Source organism: Camellia sinensis, chromosome 14, assembly GCF_055761805.1.
Source record: "Camellia sinensis isolate YWXY chromosome 14, ASM5576180v1, whole genome shotgun sequence".
Lineage (NCBI taxonomy): Eukaryota > Viridiplantae > Streptophyta > Magnoliopsida > Ericales > Theaceae > Camellia > Camellia sinensis.
This window is the reverse complement of record NC_138974.1, coordinates 135502741-135521495: the sequence shown is the minus strand read 5'-3', so window position 1 is coordinate 135521495 and position 18755 is coordinate 135502741. Positions and strand designations below refer to the sequence as shown.

Below are 18755 nucleotides of genomic sequence, written 5' to 3'. Positions count from 1 at the left end.
CGACGGTGCAGATGGTGGAGACCAATCTGAATCTCTGCGATGAAATCACTGAGATGAAATCGCTCTGAATCTTTGTGATGAAATCACTGAGATGAATCTCTGAATTGCTCTGATAAGGGTTTAGAGAGGGTTGAGAGAGAGATTTAGAGAAAGAAAGAGAGACAGTGGTGGAGCTTCGAAATCGCTCTGAGATTTAGAGAGAGAGAGAGAGATCGAAAATTTGGGTCTTAGGTGAGTCTGTCTGAGATTCAAAATTAGGCTTTGAAAAGAGGAGACCAAGCGCGTGAGGCACAACACATTTGGAGGCGTTTTAAACGCCTCCTATTATTAAACGGTGTCGTTTTGTTAAATAAATATGCGACGTTTTATAAAACGTCGTTAAATGTTACAAAAAAGTGACGTTTAAAAATGCGTCGTTAAAAAAACGCCGCCTAAACCTCTTTTTCCTGTAGTGTATGATTCTTATGTTTGGGTTGTGTTAGAGCATTTTCAATAAGGATAGTCAAAATAGTTATTCAAAATTTCACTTTGCTATTTTAGCTAGTTATTTTTTTAATATATACTTCAACAAGGATATCTATTTTAGCTATCTTTGATTAAAATATTCTTATACCTTAACTACCTTCTTTTCTATCTAAAAAAAAAAAAAAAAAACACTAACTTCTTTCAAATTATTATTTTTTCATTCTTTTAAATATAATTATATTTTTGTAAAAGTTACATTTTTCTACTATCGTATTTTTCAAAAGGTCATATTTTTGTAAGAGTCATATTTTTTCAATGGTCATTTTTTTACAACGGTAGTATTTTTCTAACGGTGATATTTTTGTCATGGTCATATTTTTACAACGGTCATATTTTTTTACTTTTCAATTATAAATAAAACATTCCCTCTCATTTAATCTTACCCACAACCCAATTTTGTACTTCATCCAAACTTCCATATCTCTCCTATGGCTTCCAATTTTCTTTATGATATGCTTGTAAATAACTCTGACTTCTTTGAATCTGATAATGATTTGGAGATGCTCAAAGTTGTTACTATGGATGAAGAACTACTACATAATGAGATAAGATCAAACTCACGTCGTGGTTCTGTTCGAGGTTGCAAAGTCATTTATCGTGACCATATTCAAGGTCATAAAAGGCTTTTTCTCAACTATTTTGCTGAACTACCTGTATATCTTCCTGAGTGTTCATGAAAGAGGTTTCGGGTGAAGCGTTCACTTTTTCTTCGAATTCAATCCGCAGTAGAAGCGCATGATCCATACTAAATTGTGCTAGAAAGCTTGGTTTGTCTTCTCTTCAGAAGATAACTATTGCACTTAAGATGCTTGCTTATAGAGTAGCCGCTGATTTTATGGACGAATATGTAAGAATTAGAGAAAGCATTGCAATAGAAAGCTTAAAATATTTTGCTAAAGCAATTGTTGATATTTTTTCTAATGAGTATTTGAGGTCACCAAACAACAATGACATCGCTAAACTACTAGCGGTTGGTGAAAGTCGTGGATTTCCTGGGATGTTGGGGAGCATTGATTTTATACATTGGAAATGGAAAAATTGTTCGATTACATTGAAAGGTATGTATATTGGTCACATTCATGAACTAACAATTATTTTGGAAGCTATTGTATCATATAATCTTTGGATTTGGCATGCATTTTTTGGATTACCTGTGTCTCATAATGATATCAACGTGTTAGAAAGGTCTTTTGTATTTACCGAACTAGCTCAAGGGCGTGCTCCTCCAGTCAATTACACCATCAATGGTAATGAATATAAACCGAGATACTATCTTGCCGATGGTATACATCCACTGTAACGACCCCAAAATCCGTATTAGAGATTACCTTTACGGCCTATTGGGTTAATGCATTTTGATTTATTGATATGTGTTCAAATTGAGGAATTATTTGTTGAGCCACGACTGTAAAATTGAAATTACCGACCTTTACGGGTTCAGAAATCACAATTGAGGACTTGGATGTGTTAATGAAAATTTTTAGAACTATTTGGGAAACCTAATTGGAAATCTAATTTGTTTGATTTGTTAATGTGCGTTTGGGTGGTTAACTTTGTACTGCAAATTGAAGGCCTTAGAGGCTTCAGAAACCAGAATAGGGGACATATTTATGATCATCATAATTTTTAGAGTCATCTGGAAAGTTTAATTGAAATTTAATTTTTCGCGATTCGTAAGGGCGTGTTTGGCCCTCCTTATTTGTGATAAAGCTTGTATAATTAATATATAGGTGTGTATGAGTTATATAAGTGGTGAACTCATACTTTTGGAGTCAAAAAACAAAATATCTAAAGAGAGAGAGAGGAAACCGTGAAAGGGAGAGAGGGAAGAGTGTCAATTTTCTCAACATCCATGGAGGCTTTGAAGATGAAGGAAGAGAATTGAAGGAAAGAAAGAAGATCACCCATGGGACTTGGAGGAATTGAAGAGAGCTAAGAGGTAGACAAAGATTGAGTTAGGTATGAAAATCTATCTTGAAATCTTGTGTTTAAAGTATCAATTTGGTAAAATCATAGAGATCTTGGAAGATTTAAACCCATTTGGGGTTAAGGTTTATCTATGTATTTACTTGAGCTAATTTGAGGAATTAGAAATTGAGTTCTTTAATTTTGTTTATGAGTGGAGCTCAAGCTCATGGATATCATGAAATAAACTTTAGATTATGCAAGAATCATGTGAATTTGTGGGTTGTGGGTTGTGTTTTTAAGAACCTTGAAGATCATGAAAGATTAAGCATTAATCTTGAACTTTGAGACAAAGATTGAATTGTTTGAAATGAAATTACACTTGGTTGATGTTAGTTTATCATGTTATAGGGCAATTCTACATGTTTTTGAGTGATTTATGTTAAGAACCAAGCTTAAAAATGGAAAAACCAAGTGTTGGAGCAAAAAGAGCCATTTTCGGACTACACACTGCCCAGAGCCGCACGTGCGGGAGACAGCTTTGTCCCGCCATCTTTGAATAAGCATATCTTTTGCCTCGGGACTCCGTTTTGAGTGATTCTTGAGCCTAAAATCAAGCCCCGGAAGTCTAGTTTCCAATGGAAGTGGTCTCACTCCCAAATTATAAATACAAAAATAGTTATGCCCAAATTAGTGACAACTGTTCACTTTCTGTCAACTAATTTTATACCATTTCTTCGCCTAAACCATTTTCCATTGATTTCTCCTGTTTCTGTGACATGGAGTATAACTTATTAAGAAATAATGAGCTTGGTACCTCCATGGCTAATTGATTGAATGATCAAAGAGAATAAGTAAATGAGCGAGTATAATCTCATATTATGTGTTGTGCACTGTACTTGTAGGTCGAGACGCGGATATCGTCCTATTACCACCGGGAACCAATCACTGTGAGTTGTAGTTCTGCAATCGTACGTTTACTTACCGTAAATAATTCTTATTGTTAACGCACTGTTCTTTGTAAGCATTTATGTTGTTTAGGGATCGGTGAGAACATTGAAAGATTATGTGCACTTCGGTATGACGCTGAAACTACTCTACATTCTGGTTATGGTTAATGGTTATCCTTAAGGTATAATAACCTGTAAATTACCTATAACTCCGCACAAGAATTATTAATATTATGCAACTGGTTGGTAAGAAGGGATTATGAATATAAACCCCGCTTAATGGGAACATGATATTTTGAACGTCCTATCCTGGACTCCTACAGCCTTATTTAGTTCGATACATGTTTTATGACATAGACATCTGCCTAAAATGGATTAACGAAATGAAAATCGAACAGAACCATGGGTTTCCTTATACGTCAAAGAATTGAATATCAATAACATTGTTATATGACTCACGTTATGGTGCGAATTGTTCTATTCCCATGAATAGTACTGTAACGACACATGTGTTTCTGTAAATAATTATTATTAATACTTTGTTATATGTAAGATGACTATGGCTACAGGTAATGAATCATAAAGGGAAATTTATGTGCACCATTGTGAACGGTATTCGTATGAACCTGGCATTATTATGTTATGTTTATTCACTTCGTTTATGCTATGACATAATATGAATTGTTCAGTCTTCAAGAACTATTGATTCCTAGTACAAAACTAAGTGCTGCAATGCGAACCACCTCTTGAGTCCATACATACAAGAACTGGGCTTAAAGCCAATTTGGTCCCTTTATGGGTCATCCGGTTATGTGAAATTATGAAAGATATAATTTGTGAAGATATGAAAGGAATAACTTGTGAACTTATGAAAGATATAATTTGTGAAGATATGAAAGGAATAACTTGTGAACTTATGAAAGATATAATTTGTGATGATATGAAAGGAATAACTTGTGAACTTATGAAAGATATAATTTGTGATGATATGAAAGGAATAACTTGTGAACTTATGAAAGATATAATCTGTGAAGATATGAAAGGAATAACTTGTGAACTTATGAAAGAAATAATTTGTGAAGATATGAAAGGTATAATTTGTGAACTTATGAGGCCGAGGGCCACTTTGTGAATTTGTGAACTTATGAGGCCGAGGGCCACTTTGTGAATTTGTGAACTTATGAGGCCAAGGGCCACTTTGTGAATTTGTGAACTTATGAGGCCAAGGGCCACTTTGTGAATTTGTGAACTTATGAGGCCGAGGGCCACTTTGTGAATTTGTGAACTTATGAGGCCGAGGGCCACTTTGTGAATTTGTGAACTTTTGAGGCCGAGGGCCAACTTGTGAATTCTGAAATTATGAGGCCGAGGGCCAACTTGTGAAGTATGAATCTGTAACTTGTGAAACTATGAATCTCAAAGGCCGAGGGCCAATTTGTGAAGTTATGCATCTAAGTTAAGCCAAGGGCTAATTTGTGAATGTGTGAACCCATCAGGCCAAGGGCCAACCTATGAAGTTATGAACCGACAAGACTGTTCTGAAATGTGTACAGAATCAAACTAACCACAGGATTTTTGCATTTACTTATCTAATTAGAAAAATGTGTACATTGTAAGTAAATTAAGTTAATCTTTAAATTGTTTATGTACTACTGTTCACTGAGCTTGACTCACTTTGTCTTATGTCTGTTTCTGTAGGCACTCCACCTGGAGGTCAGTTTTAACCCATGGCATCCGTGCCTCTTTTGTCAACCTCAGAGTATCCAGGCACTTAAGTGAAGGCAGCCTTTTTGCTAAACTTTTGATTTTACACTCTGATTGTTTGCTTAAGGTTGATGTATATATAATTCCTTTGCCTGTCCATGTTGTTTTATGCCCAATTCTAAGGGCTGGGTCTGTATATATATATGTACATAACTAACTCTCTGGTGCAAGTCACTGTATGTTTATTTGCCTTATGTTCTGTCTGTGATCCTGGCATGATAGTGGTCGCTCAATGGATGCAGTTCTTTTATTTATGTTAATTTATATTGGTAAATGCTTCCGTTCAGGCCCCATATGATATGTATACCAGGTTATGCGTCCGTTTCTGTGTAGGTCATGCCCAAACTTTTAGGGGCAAGTTTGGGGCGTGACATCCACAATGGTCAACATTTGTGAAAACAACTCCTTCTCCTTAAGGAAATAAGAAAAAGCTTTTTGCTGCAGCTCAAGAGGCGACAAAAAAGGATGTAGAGCGTGTATTTGGAGTGTTTCAAGCACGATTTGCAATTTTACATCAACCGGCACATTTTTGGAATACTAAAATGCTTAAATATATTATGAAGGCGTGCATAATTCTACAAATAAATACGTTGCAATTCTAAATTCTTACTTAATAAAGATAACGTGTAGAACTTCAAATAAGCAGCGGTGGGAGAAGAATTGGTACAAAGAGAATTACAAAATCACAAATCCTTCCTGGACATATGACTTTTTACCCCTTAAACTTGATCTAATTAACCTATTATCTCTTTACTACTGAAAATATAAACTTAAGACCAAAACAAAACTTTAGGTCCCAACTAACACTTTAAAGCCCTACCAAGGCTGGATTTGATTAACTGAATCCCTTAAGAGAAGAAACATCATGAAGAACACAGCAAGCAATTTCCCACCTATATAGTTTTACGTCTATTACTTATAGATTACATATTCAGAACAGAAACTTAAATTTTCCTTAAACTTCGACACCCAACACCCAATTAAGCAGGTAAAATAAAAGTTCAAGTGATAATGCAGATTACAAAGGACATTAGAGGTTGCACATGCACCAAACATAGAGAGTTTTTCATGTCATCATTCAATAGAAAGCATAACAAATGCACAAGGCTCATGTTTCAACTAGCAGAACTAAAAGCAATACCATATATCAAGTTTCTAGCCTACTAGACAAAAGCCAAAATACCATACATCAAGTTTCTAGGTAACAACAAGCATTACGAAAAACAGAGCTTATAGCTAGCTGTAACAATTTGAATAGTACTGGAAATCCTACAACAACTTCCTATTGCTACTGTTATTACTAGGCATTTTGTTGCTGCTATTAGCAGCTTGCTGCTACTACTACTTTTGGACCATAGTTTGAAAGAATCAATGGAATTCATTCAATAGAGCAGAAATTTAAAGTGTTCTGTTTATATGCATCTCATCTGATAGGATAAAATAATTGGGTATAATTTACAATCTCTATTCTAACAGAAATTACAACAAACATATGGTGTGCAATACAAATACATAGTATTTCCTTTTTTACAAGTAGTAAATTCATGACTTATTGATTAAGAACATGGAGCCATAACTTGTTGCAACCATTTGTGAAATGAGATTACAAATAAGGGAAGTCACAAAGCGAAGGAGAAAATATACATTCACATGGATTTCCTTCTATAATCACAAATGACAAAGTAATGTGTAATATTTTTGCCAAAATCAACAAATAATGAAACAAGAATGCAACAATCTGAACATTTGCTTTCATATTCTCCAATTTCTTATCCACTATTCATGGTGAAATGACAACTTATTACCTCCCTTGAGCAGAAAATTTGAGAAAAAGAAGATGAGAGGGTTTATGAGTTTTGGAATACCTTCTCTATGGATTTGTTGGGGAAGTACTGACAGAACTTTTAGCACCAAAATGAGGAAAAAACTTTACCGTCAAAAACAAAACTCAGGAGACAAAAACAAATAAAAAATTGAAAGGCCCATGAACAGTGTCACGACCCAAACCCGGCCCTATGGGTTTAGCACCGTAACCGGCCAGTAATCCGAGATTACCGAAGGCCTGCTTAACAGTAATACAGTAAAACAGAGTACAGGGCCTGGCGGAAGCCAATACAGTAATTAAACAATGTCCAATGAGCTGTGACAGTCTGTATGCCAAAAAGATTTTTCATGCATTCATACATACACAAACAGTACAGTCTATACAGAATTTACAGTCACACAGTACAGGGACCTAATCCCTTGATAACAGTACAGTTAGCAACTGACAGTCTATACAGTAATCCAAACAGTATGGAGACAGACGGGGGAAACAAACAAAACACCCTAAAGCCATAGCATGGCAACTCGGAACCTCGCAGTGAGGCACAAAGGCTGGCTTGACAAAACTGGAGTCTAACCCGCGCTCCTAGCTCCGGTCTGGTGCCTGTACACCTACATATATATATATGAGCAGTGAGCTAAAGCCCAGTGAATAACATAATGCGTAAAGAGGTTTAGAATGAATGTCCTTACAGTAATGAAAACAGTTCAATTCAATCAGTATTTCGGTTGTTCAGTACAGTAAACAGTCATATGTGGTATATCCACTAGCATAACAGTAACAGTAGGTCTTAAAAGACCGAGCAGTAATGATGGCCATCAGTCAGTAAACAGTGGTGGCTCCACGAGGGAACCGACAGAGAATTCTGTCGCAGTAACAGTAACAGTAAACAGTAAGTACTAAGGATGCCACAGTACAGTTCAGAAATAAAGGACATACATTCATTCAGTAAATAATACCAGTTCAGTAAACAGTTCAGTTCAGTATTCAAAAGATAATCAGTTGAACATATCTTTACACAATTGTTACTCACAGAGTTCTGGGCTACAGTATGCTAGAGCGTGTCTCCCCAGTTGCCAACCCTACACAGTTCACAGATTGAACACACACTAAGCTACACAGTTGGGAAATATCATAACTTAATCCCTAATTTGCCTTGGTGTGTTCTACAACGATATCCTCATCTAAATGTCTTAAACTAGGCCTAAAAATGCCTAGGATGGGATGAGGATGCAAAAATACACTTAGAAAATATTTCGCAAACTTTGCTGAAAATAGGAGCCTCGCTCGAGCGAGACTTTCTCCGCTCGAGCGTAAATCCAAAATCAAAGGCTTCGCTCGAGCGAGGAATCCTTCGCTCGAGCGGTCTGCAAAACAGTAAAAATACTGGATGCTGAGATTTTACGCGCGATGGTCGCTCGATGGTCGCTCGAGCGGAGCCCTGGACAAAGGTGCTCGCTCGAGCGGGGAACCCTTCGCTCGAGCGAGGAAGCCAAATCTGGAATTTCCAGATCTGCCTCCCAAGCTCAAACCAAGCATTTTACCACTCCAAACTCGACCTCTTGGGCCCAAATTCTGGAAAACATAACTAAATTCAATGTATAACAAGTTTCAAAGCTCAATTTATGAATTCAAGCCCCAAAGGTGAGTCAATTAAAACCACATTCAAACCCATTTTCAAAAATATGAAAAACATGCAAACATGCATGGATTCAAACCAAATTCAATCCTCAAAGCTTGTTCAAATGGGCTCATTTCTTCAAGAACATGATGAATTCATGGAGTATGACCAAAAAATGGACATGCATGTAACATTTTGCCATGAAAACAACTCAAACATCTACATTACAAACATGCATGCATGAAATGAGTTCCAAATCAACAACAATGAACCAATTCTAGACTTGAATCACTAGAGGCTCAAGAATCTTACATGAATGAGCTTAAACACAACAAAGAGGGGTTGAATTCCTTACCTAGAGCTTTAGTTACAAGGTGAGGAAGCTAAATTTGCAACCTATGTTCCAATTCCTTCAATTTCCAAGCAATTCACAAGGTAGAACTCAATTCCTCTCCCTTTCCCTCTCTTGGTCGGTTAAGCTCAAGAAATGAGCTGATGAAATGCTCTGATTGAAGTGTATACAAGGCTCAAGTGTGTGCATTTGAGTGGACCACTAAGGGTGGCAATTCGGTAATTAAGTCCAACTCTTTAATTAGCTTATTTAATCTAATTTAATCATACCTAATCAAATTTCAGATAATTGTACTATAAAATCACATAAATTATGAGGGTCATAGAACACAAATCGGTTTCAGATTCGGCCGCCGATAAGGCCTTCCATTAGCAGTTTAAACATATGAACATGAACAGATAATCATACTGTCAACAGATAAAATGCAATTTAACTAACATATACTCAATCAATTCGGTTTCCAATTTCAGTCAGTCAGTTCAGTATTTTTAATCAGTTCAATTATCAGTCAGTTATCAGTCATTATCTGTTTCGTTTAATAGTAATCGGTGATTATCGGTAATCAAGCAGTCATTAATCAGTAAATAGTATGGGGGTTGTTACAGTCTCCCCTCCTTATAAAGAGTTTAGTCCTCTAAACTCGAGTTACCTTCATTCTGGAAGAAAACAGGATTCAGTGGAAACAGTTCAGGATATCTTTTGGCCATGTCATCTTCCCTTTCCCAAGTGGCATACACGCCACCATGGTTCTGCCAGTCAACTTTTACTAGCGGGATCTCTTTGTTCCTCAGTTTCTTGATCTGTCGGTTTACAATCTGTATAGGCCGTTCCTCGTAAGTGTAGTCATCACTCAACACTATCCGAGTAGGCTCAATCACATGGAAGGGATCCCGGAGGTAGTCTCTCAACATGGAAATGTGGAAGACGTTATGCATATGCTCCATTTCAGGAGGAAGCGCAACTTGATACGCCACCGGATTGATTTTCTCAATGATCTCATATGGTCCGACGTATCTCGGTGCTAACTTGCCTTTGACTCCAAAACGAGTCTGGCCTTTCATTGGTGTCACTTTCACAAAAACGTGATCACCCACTTCATACTCTCTGTCCCGTCTTCTGACATCTGCATAACTTTTCTGTCTACTCTGTGCAGTTTTCAGTCTTTGCTGTATCAGTTTCACTTTTTCAGTTGTTTCATACACAATCTTGGGCCCAAGCAAAGGCCCATCTCCAACTTCTACCCAGCAAATTGAAGATCTACATTTTCTGCCATACAATGCCTCAAAAGGCGCCATACCAATACTCGAATGGTAGCTGTTGTTGTAGGCGAATTCAGCTAAGGGCAAGTGACTTTCCCAGTTTCCCTGAAAATCAAGGACACACATTCTCAATAAATCCTCCAGAGTTTGGATGGTCCTTTCTGATTGGCCATCTGTCTGAGGATGATAGGCACTACTCAGTCTCAGTTCAGTACCCAGTGCAGTTTGTAGGCTTTGCCAAAACCTCGATGTAAACTTCGAATCCCTGTCAGAAACAATAGACACAGGCACTCCATGCAGTCTTACAATCTCATCAATATAGATAACGGCCAATTTGTCCGCATTATAGATTGTCTTGACAGGTAAGAAGTGAGCAGATTTGGTTAGTCTATCAACAATAACCCAAATTGAATCCATACCTTTTCTGGAGCGAGGCAATCCAACGATAAAATCCATCGTGATATGCTCCCATTTCCACTCTGGTATGGGTAGGGGTTGCAATAGCCCGGCAGGTCGTTGATGTTCAGCTTTGACCTGTTGGCAATGAAGACATTTGGATACAAAATCAGCAATTTCTTTCTTCATTCCCGGCCACCAGAAATTCTGTTTCAGATCTTGGTACATTTTCGTATTCCCCGGGTGGATAGAAAATCTTGAGTTGTGGCCCTCTTGCAGAACTCTTCTTTTCAGTTCAGTATCATTTGGTACACACAGTCTTTCTTGAAATTTCAGTACATTATTCTCGAATTTGAATCCCGGTCTCTGTTTGGATTCTCTTTCCTCGATGATCTTCTTCAAGAAATCATCCAGTTGCTGTTTTTCTTTAACCTCTTCAATCAGTGCCGGTTGAGCAGAAATAGCAGCTAAGATTCCACCTTGTTCTCGTAAAACAATTTCGATTTCAGATTTTTCAAGGTCACAAAGCAACTCTTTCTGTCCTGTAAGCAGACAGGCTAAGTTTCCAATCGACTTCCGGCTCAATGCATCGGCAACGGTATTGGCTTTTCCCGGATGGTACAATATCTGTAGGTCATAGTCTTTAATCAGTTCCAGCCACCTCCGCTGTCTCATATTCAGTTCTTTCTGTGTGAAGAAATACTTTAAACTCTTGTGGTTGGTGTATACTTCACATGTCACCCCGTACAGATAGTGACGCCAGATTTTCAGTGCAAATACTACTGCAGCAAGTTCCAGATCATGGGTTGGGTAGTTCTTTTCATGTGGTCTCAGTTGTCGGGAAGCATAAGCAATAACTCTCCCATTCTGCATTAAAACACACCCCAGACCCTTATGAGAAGCATCACTAAATACAGTATAACCATCCGTACCTGAAGGTAAGGTAAGAACTGGTGCAGTCACTAATCGAGTTTTCAACTCCTGGAAGGCAGATTCCCTTTGGTCAGTCCAGTCAAATGATGTCCCTTTTTGTGTTAACTGTGTCAGTGGTAGGGCAATTTTGGAGAAATCTTTGACAAATCTTCTGTAATATCCAGCCAATCCCAAAAAGCTTCGGACTTCAGTCACATTTGTTGGTCTAGGCCAGTTCACTACAGCTTCAATTTTCTGCGGATCAACAGAAATTCCATTTTTGCTAACAACATGCCCCAAAAACATAACATGGTCAAGCCAAAATTCACATTTAGACAGTTTAGCATACAGTTTCTGTTCTCTTAAGGTTTGCAGGGCAAGTCTCAGATGATGTTCATGTTCTTCTATACTCTTGGAGTAAATCAATATGTCATCAATAAATACAACAATAAAGTCATCAAGGTATGGTTTAAAAATTCTGTTCATAAGGTCCATAAAGGCAGCAGGGGCATTCGTGACTCCAAAAGGCATAACCAAAAATTCGTAGTGTCCATACCTTGTTCTAAAAGCAGTTTTATCAATGTCTTCCGGTTTAACCTTCAGTTGATGGTATCCTGATCTGAGATCAATCTTGGAAAACACTTGTGCACCCTGTAACTGATCAAATAAGTCATCAATACGTGGCAAAGGGTATTTATTTTTCACAGTTACCTTGTTCAGTTCACGGTAGTCTATACACAACCTCAACGAGCCATCTTTCTTCTTTACAAACAAAACTGGTGCACCCCATGGTGAGGTACTGGGTCTGATGAACTTTTTGTCTAACAGTTCTTGCAGTTGCACTTTCAGTTCTTTCAGTTCAGTTGGAGCCATTCGGTAAGGGGCTTTAGAAACTGGTTGTGTTCCGGGAATCACATCAACAGTAAATTCAATCTCCCTGTCAGTCAAATCTCCTGGAAGATTATCTGGAAAAACATCTGGAAATTCTCTGACTATAGGAATACAATTCACATCAGTTTTAACACTATCATCAGTAGACACAGTCAGTACAGAACACAGATATCCTTTACACCCCTTTCTAATTAATTTAACAGCTTTCACTGACGAAATCAAATACGGAGGAGGTACTACTCCACTCCCATTAAACACAAATTCAGGCAGACCAGGTGGACGAAAAACAACTTGCTTGGTCACACAGTCAATAGTGGCATGATATTTTTGTAACCAATCCATCCCCAATATTACGTCAAAATGATCAATGTTCAATGGCAGTAAATCAATAAACAGATGCATATCCCCAACCATAATTTCACATGCGGGATACATATATGCACAGGTCATAGATCCTCCTACGGGTGATGTTACGGCTAGCAGATAGTTCATGGGTTCTAAGGGTCTATTCAATTTCCGTGAGAAAGCATGCGATACATAAGAATGTGTAGACCCCGAATCAATCAGTACATATGCATTTTGAGTACAGATAGAGAGAATACCTGACACAACGGTCTCGGTATTCTGCACATCTCCCGGTACTAGTGCGAACACTCGGCCTTGCCTCATAGGCTCTTTTCCGGTAGCTTTAGGGTTCGGTTTTGGTGGAGCGTTCGATGCTGCGCCGCTGGCTGCAGCTTTGCTATTGCCCTAAGGAGCAGAAGGACAATCTTTAACCATGTGGCCCACCTTGCCACACCTGTAACAGGCTCCAGATAATTTGTGACAAATTCCTTTATGCTTGTTACCACATACAGAGCAGGGTGGAATGAACCCACTCCCCTGGCTGCGGCTAGTCATTGATCCCGTGTTCTGTTTCTTATTGGCTGGGTTGTGCTTGCCTTTCTTGAATTTGAAACCCTGCCTTTTTCCATGCCATTCAGTTGTCGGTATTTCAGATTGTTTCACTGCTGCAATGTTCGACTCGGCCATCAATGCCCGGTCGAGAACACCCACAAAAGTCGGTAGTTTCAAAACATTTATCCGGTCAAGTATTGCCACATTAAGGCCACCTTCAAATTTTCTGGCCTTCTTATATTCAGTATCCACCATATGCGGTGCATATCTAGCAAGCTCGGTGAATTTCGTCTCGTATTCCGCAACCGTCATTGTGCCCTGCTTCAGCTGTTCAAATTCAGTCACTTTTCTATCCCTAACACACTGAGGGAAATACTTTTCAAAGAAGGACTCCTTGAACTGAGCCCAAGTCATAACAGTATTTGTGTCGCGGATCAACATCCACCACCTTCTAGCTTCTTCTTGAAGAGTGAAGGTAGCTAACAATACTTTATTCGCTTCTGAGCACGGAAACACTTTAAATAGTTTTTCTGTCTCAAGCACCGAAGCTTCAGCCTTTAGCGGTTCCAATCCTCCCTAAAAGGATGGCGGTTTCATCTTGCTGAATTTATGGGTGAGAGCAATAATATCCCCATCATTCACATTCACATTAGGCTCCGGCTGTACCAGAGGAGGAGGAGGAGGTGGGGGCGGTTGGTTCTGTTGTTGTTCAAGTCTAGCAGTTATCAGTTCCATCATTCTTTCCATTCTTTCCATTCTTGCCTCAGTAGATGAGGACTCAGGTTCATTTGCATTGTCCATTTCACTATAAGCAGTTATAACAATTTTAAACATAAGCAGTCATTTGTTTAATAGTTTAACACCTTAGCAGATATTCAGTCATAACGTAACCACACACTTTTCAAGCTCATGAAATGCCCTAATCACTTTTCTAGGACACCCTATAGCTCATTTGAACACGTGTGTGCGGTATAACTCGTGGTAAGTATCGCTCTGATACCACTCTGTCACGACCCAAACCCGGCCCTATGGGTTTAGCACCGTAACCGGCCAGTAATCCGAGATTACCGAAGGCCTGCTTAACAGTAATACAGTAAAACAGAGTACAGGGCCTGGCGGAAGCCAATACAGTAATTAAACAATGTCCAACGAGCTGTGACAGTCTGTATGCCAAAAAGATTTTTCATGTATTCATACATACACAAACAGTACAGTCTATACAGAATTTACAGTCACACAGTACAGGGACCAAATCCCTTGATAACAGTACAGTTAGCAACTGACAGTCTATACAGTAATCCAAACAGTATGGAGATAGACGGGGGAAACAAACAAAACACCCTAAAGCCATAGCATGGCAACTCGGAACCTCGCAGTGAGGCACAAAGGCTGGCTTGACAAAACTGGAGTCTAACCCGCGCTCCTAGCTCCGGTCTGGTGCCTGTACACCTACATATATATATATATATGAGCAGTGAGCTAAAGCCCAGTGAATAACATAATGCGTAAAGAGGTTCAGAATGAATGTCCTTACAGTAATGAAAACAGTTCAATTCAATCAGTATTTCGGTTGTTCAGTACAGTAAACAGTCATATGTGGTACATCCATTAGCATAACAGTAACAGTAGGTCTTAAAAGACCGAGCAGTAATGATGGCCATCAGTCAGTAAACAGTGGTGGCTCCACGAGGGAACCGACAGAGAATTCTGTCGCAGTAACAGTAACAGTAAACAGTAAGTACTAAGGATGCCACAGTACAGTTCAGAAATAAAGGACATACATTCATTCAGTAAATAATACCAGTTCAGTAAACAGTTCAGTTCAGTATTCAAAAGATAATCAGTTGAACATATCTTTACACAATTGTTACTCACAGAGTTCTGGGCTACAGTATGCTAGAGCGTGTCTCCCCAGTTGCCAACCCTACACAGTTCACAGATTGAACACACACTAAGCTACACAGTTGGGAAATATCATAACTTAATCCCTAATTTGCCTTGGTGTGTTCTACAACGATATCCTCATCTAAATGTCTTAAACTAGGCCTAAAAATGCCTAGGATGGGATGAGGATGCAAAAATACACTTAGAAAACATTTCGCAAACTTTGCTGAAAATAGGAGCCTCGCTCGAGCGAGACTTTCTCCGCTCGAGCGTAAATCCAAAATCAAAGGCTTCGCTCGAGCGAGGAATCCTTCGCTCGAGCGGTCTGCAAAACAGTAAAAATACTGGATGCTGAGATTTTACGCGCGATGGTCGCTCGATGGTCGCTCGAGCGGAGCCCTGGACAAAGGTGCTCGCTCGAGCGGGGAACCCTTCGCTCGAGCGAGGAAGCCAAATCTGGAATTTCCAGATCTGCCTCCCAAGCTCAAACCAAGCATTTTACCACTCCAAACTCGACCTCTTGGGCCCAAATTCTAGAAAACATAACTAAATTCAATGTATAACAAGTTTCAAAGCTCAATTTATGAATTCAAGCCCCAAAGGTGAGTCAATTAAAACCACATTCAAACCCATTTTCAAAAATATGAAAAACATGCAAACATGCATGGATTCAAACCAAATTCAATCCTCAAAGCTTGTTCAAATGGGCTCATTTCTTCAAGAACATGATGAATTCATGGAGTATGACCAAAAAATGGACATGCATGTAACCTTTTGCCATGAAAACAACTCAAACATCTACATTACAAACATGCATGCATGAAATGAGTTCCAAATCAACAACAATGAACCAATTCTAGACTTGAATCACTAGAGGCTCAAGAATCTTACATGAATGAGCTTAAACACAACAAAGAGGGGTTGAATTCCTTACCTAGAGCTTTAGTTACAAGGTGAGGAAGCTAAATTTGCAACCTATGTTCCAATTCCTTCAATTTCCAAGCAATTCACAAGGTAGAACTCAATTCCTCTCCCTTTCCCTCTCTTGGTCGGTTAAGCTCAAGAAATGAGCTGATGAAATGCTCTGATTGAAGTGTATACAAGGCTCAAGTGTGTGCATTTGAGTGGACCACTAAGGGTGGCAATTCGGTAATTAAGTCCAACTCTTTAATTAGCTTATTTAATCTAATTTAATCATACCTAATCAAATTTCAGATAATTGTACTATAAAATCACATAAATTATGAGGGTCATAGAACACTAATCGGTTTCGGATTCGGCCGCCGATAAGGCCTTCCATTAGCAGTTTAAACATATGAACATGAACAGATAATCATACTGTCAACAGATAAAATGCAATTTAACTAACATATACTCAATCAATTCAGTTTCCAATTTCAGTCAGTCAGTTCAGTACTTTTAATCAGTTCAATTATCAGTCAGTTATCAGTCATTATCCGTTTCGTTTAATAGTAATCGGTGATTATCGGTAATCAAGCAGTCATTAATCAGTAAACAGTATGGGGGTTGTTACAAACAGTACCTCGCTTGTCCTAGCGAGGTACTGTAGCTCACAACCATCTTAGCGATGCTTGAGCGAGTTTGCTGGAGCAGTCTTTCACCGTTCCAAGTTTGCTTCTATGGCTGAAAAGAGAGAATGACTATATTGCTGGAGATGCTCTTCACACTGACAATGGAATGTTTTAGGAAGAAAGTTAAAAATTAATTTTTTGTTTTTAACTTTTTTAATTCTTTTATGTAAAATATAATGTGATTTAAAATAGATTAAAAACTGTGGGTGTTGATTTCCGATCACACTGCCAAACTAGTATTCAGTTAGAGAGCACCGACAGAATAGATTAAGCCCAAACGACCTGTCACAGAAAGATAAGAATCTCGCGGTGGTTCGTCTACTCGGGGGCACTCCGACGATCAAGTCAGTAAAATATCTCTCAAAGATAACTAATAGTGTTTAACTCACTATCCAGAGCATAAAAGACAAACCACCCATGGGGGTGTCTCCCTTTTATAGCCAACACAATCCTAGTCCCAATAGAAGCCTAGCTCTAATGGACTTAGTGTGAAGCCCCTGAAATATGTATTTACTTTAAAAACCCTAATGTTTGAATTATTTTCTTAAAGTCCCTCGTTTACTTGAATTAATTCGAATCTCGTCAGTTAGCATTACTATTTTTATTTTTATCGAAATAGAAATTTTCCTAACCGGATTAGATTCCCTAACCTAATTTAATTCTACCTAAGTTACATGTATTTAACTCCAAGCCCTCACTCTTTATTTAAATTCAAAACTTGCCCCAAAAACTAGTACTTGTACCTTGTACCTTGAAGTACCATCAATCTTATTATATATGTATATATACACCTAGAGGAGTGTGCCTAGAACCTAAAATGATTTAAATAATAACCCCATCACACTTCCCCAGGGAAGAGCCAATTTTCAAGAACCACCATCATGAACTTCTAGGAAAACACAACCTAGTGACCTAGACCTAGGATGCAAAATCCAAGAACTAGTCTCATTACAACTAGGAGTTGCCTAAACCAATGAACAAACCTCCCAAAATCCCTTCCATTCCTTTAGAATTCAAACAAATCCTAACATTTCCATCCATATCCAACTAAGGGACTTTTAGGACTTTTTGCCTCAAAGGTTTGTCTATAAATACCAACACACCCCCTAGCTTGCAAACACACACAACACACTCACTCACACACACATTTTGGTTAGAGAGAGAGAGAGAGGAGAGAAAGAAAGAGAAGTCTAGAGGAGAAGAAGGAGGAAGAAGAGAGCTTCTTGTGCAAAGCTTAGTAGGTAAGCCATAAACACAACCTTCTCTTTCATTTTCCTTTTTTCAATACATATTTCTAAGGGTTCTAAATAATGTTTTCAGATCTGTTATTAATGAGTTCTTATGTTAAAAATGCTAAGGGTTGAGTATTGATTCCATCTCTCTTGTATTTTCTCCATTTTGGCACAAAACCATCTTTTTTTTATATACCAATCTCTCAACTTTCCAAGGGCACTCTTTCAAGAAAATTTTCTGAGTTAAATATATGTTATTTATCATGTTTTCTTCACAAAAGAAATGAAAACTTTCCCTTAGTGGAACCCTTTCCTCATAAAACTTCTTGTTTTGGGCATAGTACCTTAAAATCTATTTTTGCAGCCCACTTCCAGAAATTCTAGAAAAATGTACAAATTTTTTGTGGACCTCTATTTTATGTCAAAACATTCCTTAAGATGTTAGATTTTAACTAAAATTGGTTTCATCGAAAAACATCAAGCGGTTTACAAGAAAATCAAATTTTCGTAACGGTCGACGGATCTGGACAGATTCTGGACAGCGCTGGAATATTTTCTAAATAACTTAAAATCTGGAAAACCAATCCCATTTCCGAAAAGTGTTCTAGAAACTAGATCAAATTCTCTACAAACCATAAGGAGACCGAGTCCGGTGGAAGATTTAAAATAGTCCTTTTATCTCAATCTTCATGTGACATTAAATCTGGAAACTGTGTTTTGTATGGATGTTTTATGCCCTTGAATTCATGA

At 38.2% G+C, this 18755-nt stretch overlaps 1 protein-coding gene and 1 long non-coding RNA gene across 2 annotated transcripts; both read left to right on the top strand.

Annotated features, from left to right (window-relative positions):
- The first annotated feature begins 953 nt into the window (after positions 1 to 953).
- On the top strand, positions 954 to 1825 carry LOC114313430 (uncharacterized). Its single transcript, XM_028259816.2, has 2 exons — positions 954 to 1178; positions 1310 to 1825. Exons 1-2 carry the CDS (start codon positions 954 to 956, stop codon positions 1823 to 1825), a joined length of 741 nt encoding a protein of 246 aa, XP_028115617.2.
- A 1533-nt stretch (positions 1826 to 3358) lies between these two features.
- LOC145807806 (uncharacterized) lies at positions 3359 to 5314 on the top strand. Its single transcript, XR_014351220.1, has 2 exons — positions 3359 to 3562; positions 5079 to 5314. It is a non-coding gene; the product is annotated as an uncharacterized LOC145807806 (long non-coding RNA).
- Positions 5315 to 18755: the final 13441 nt, after the last annotated feature.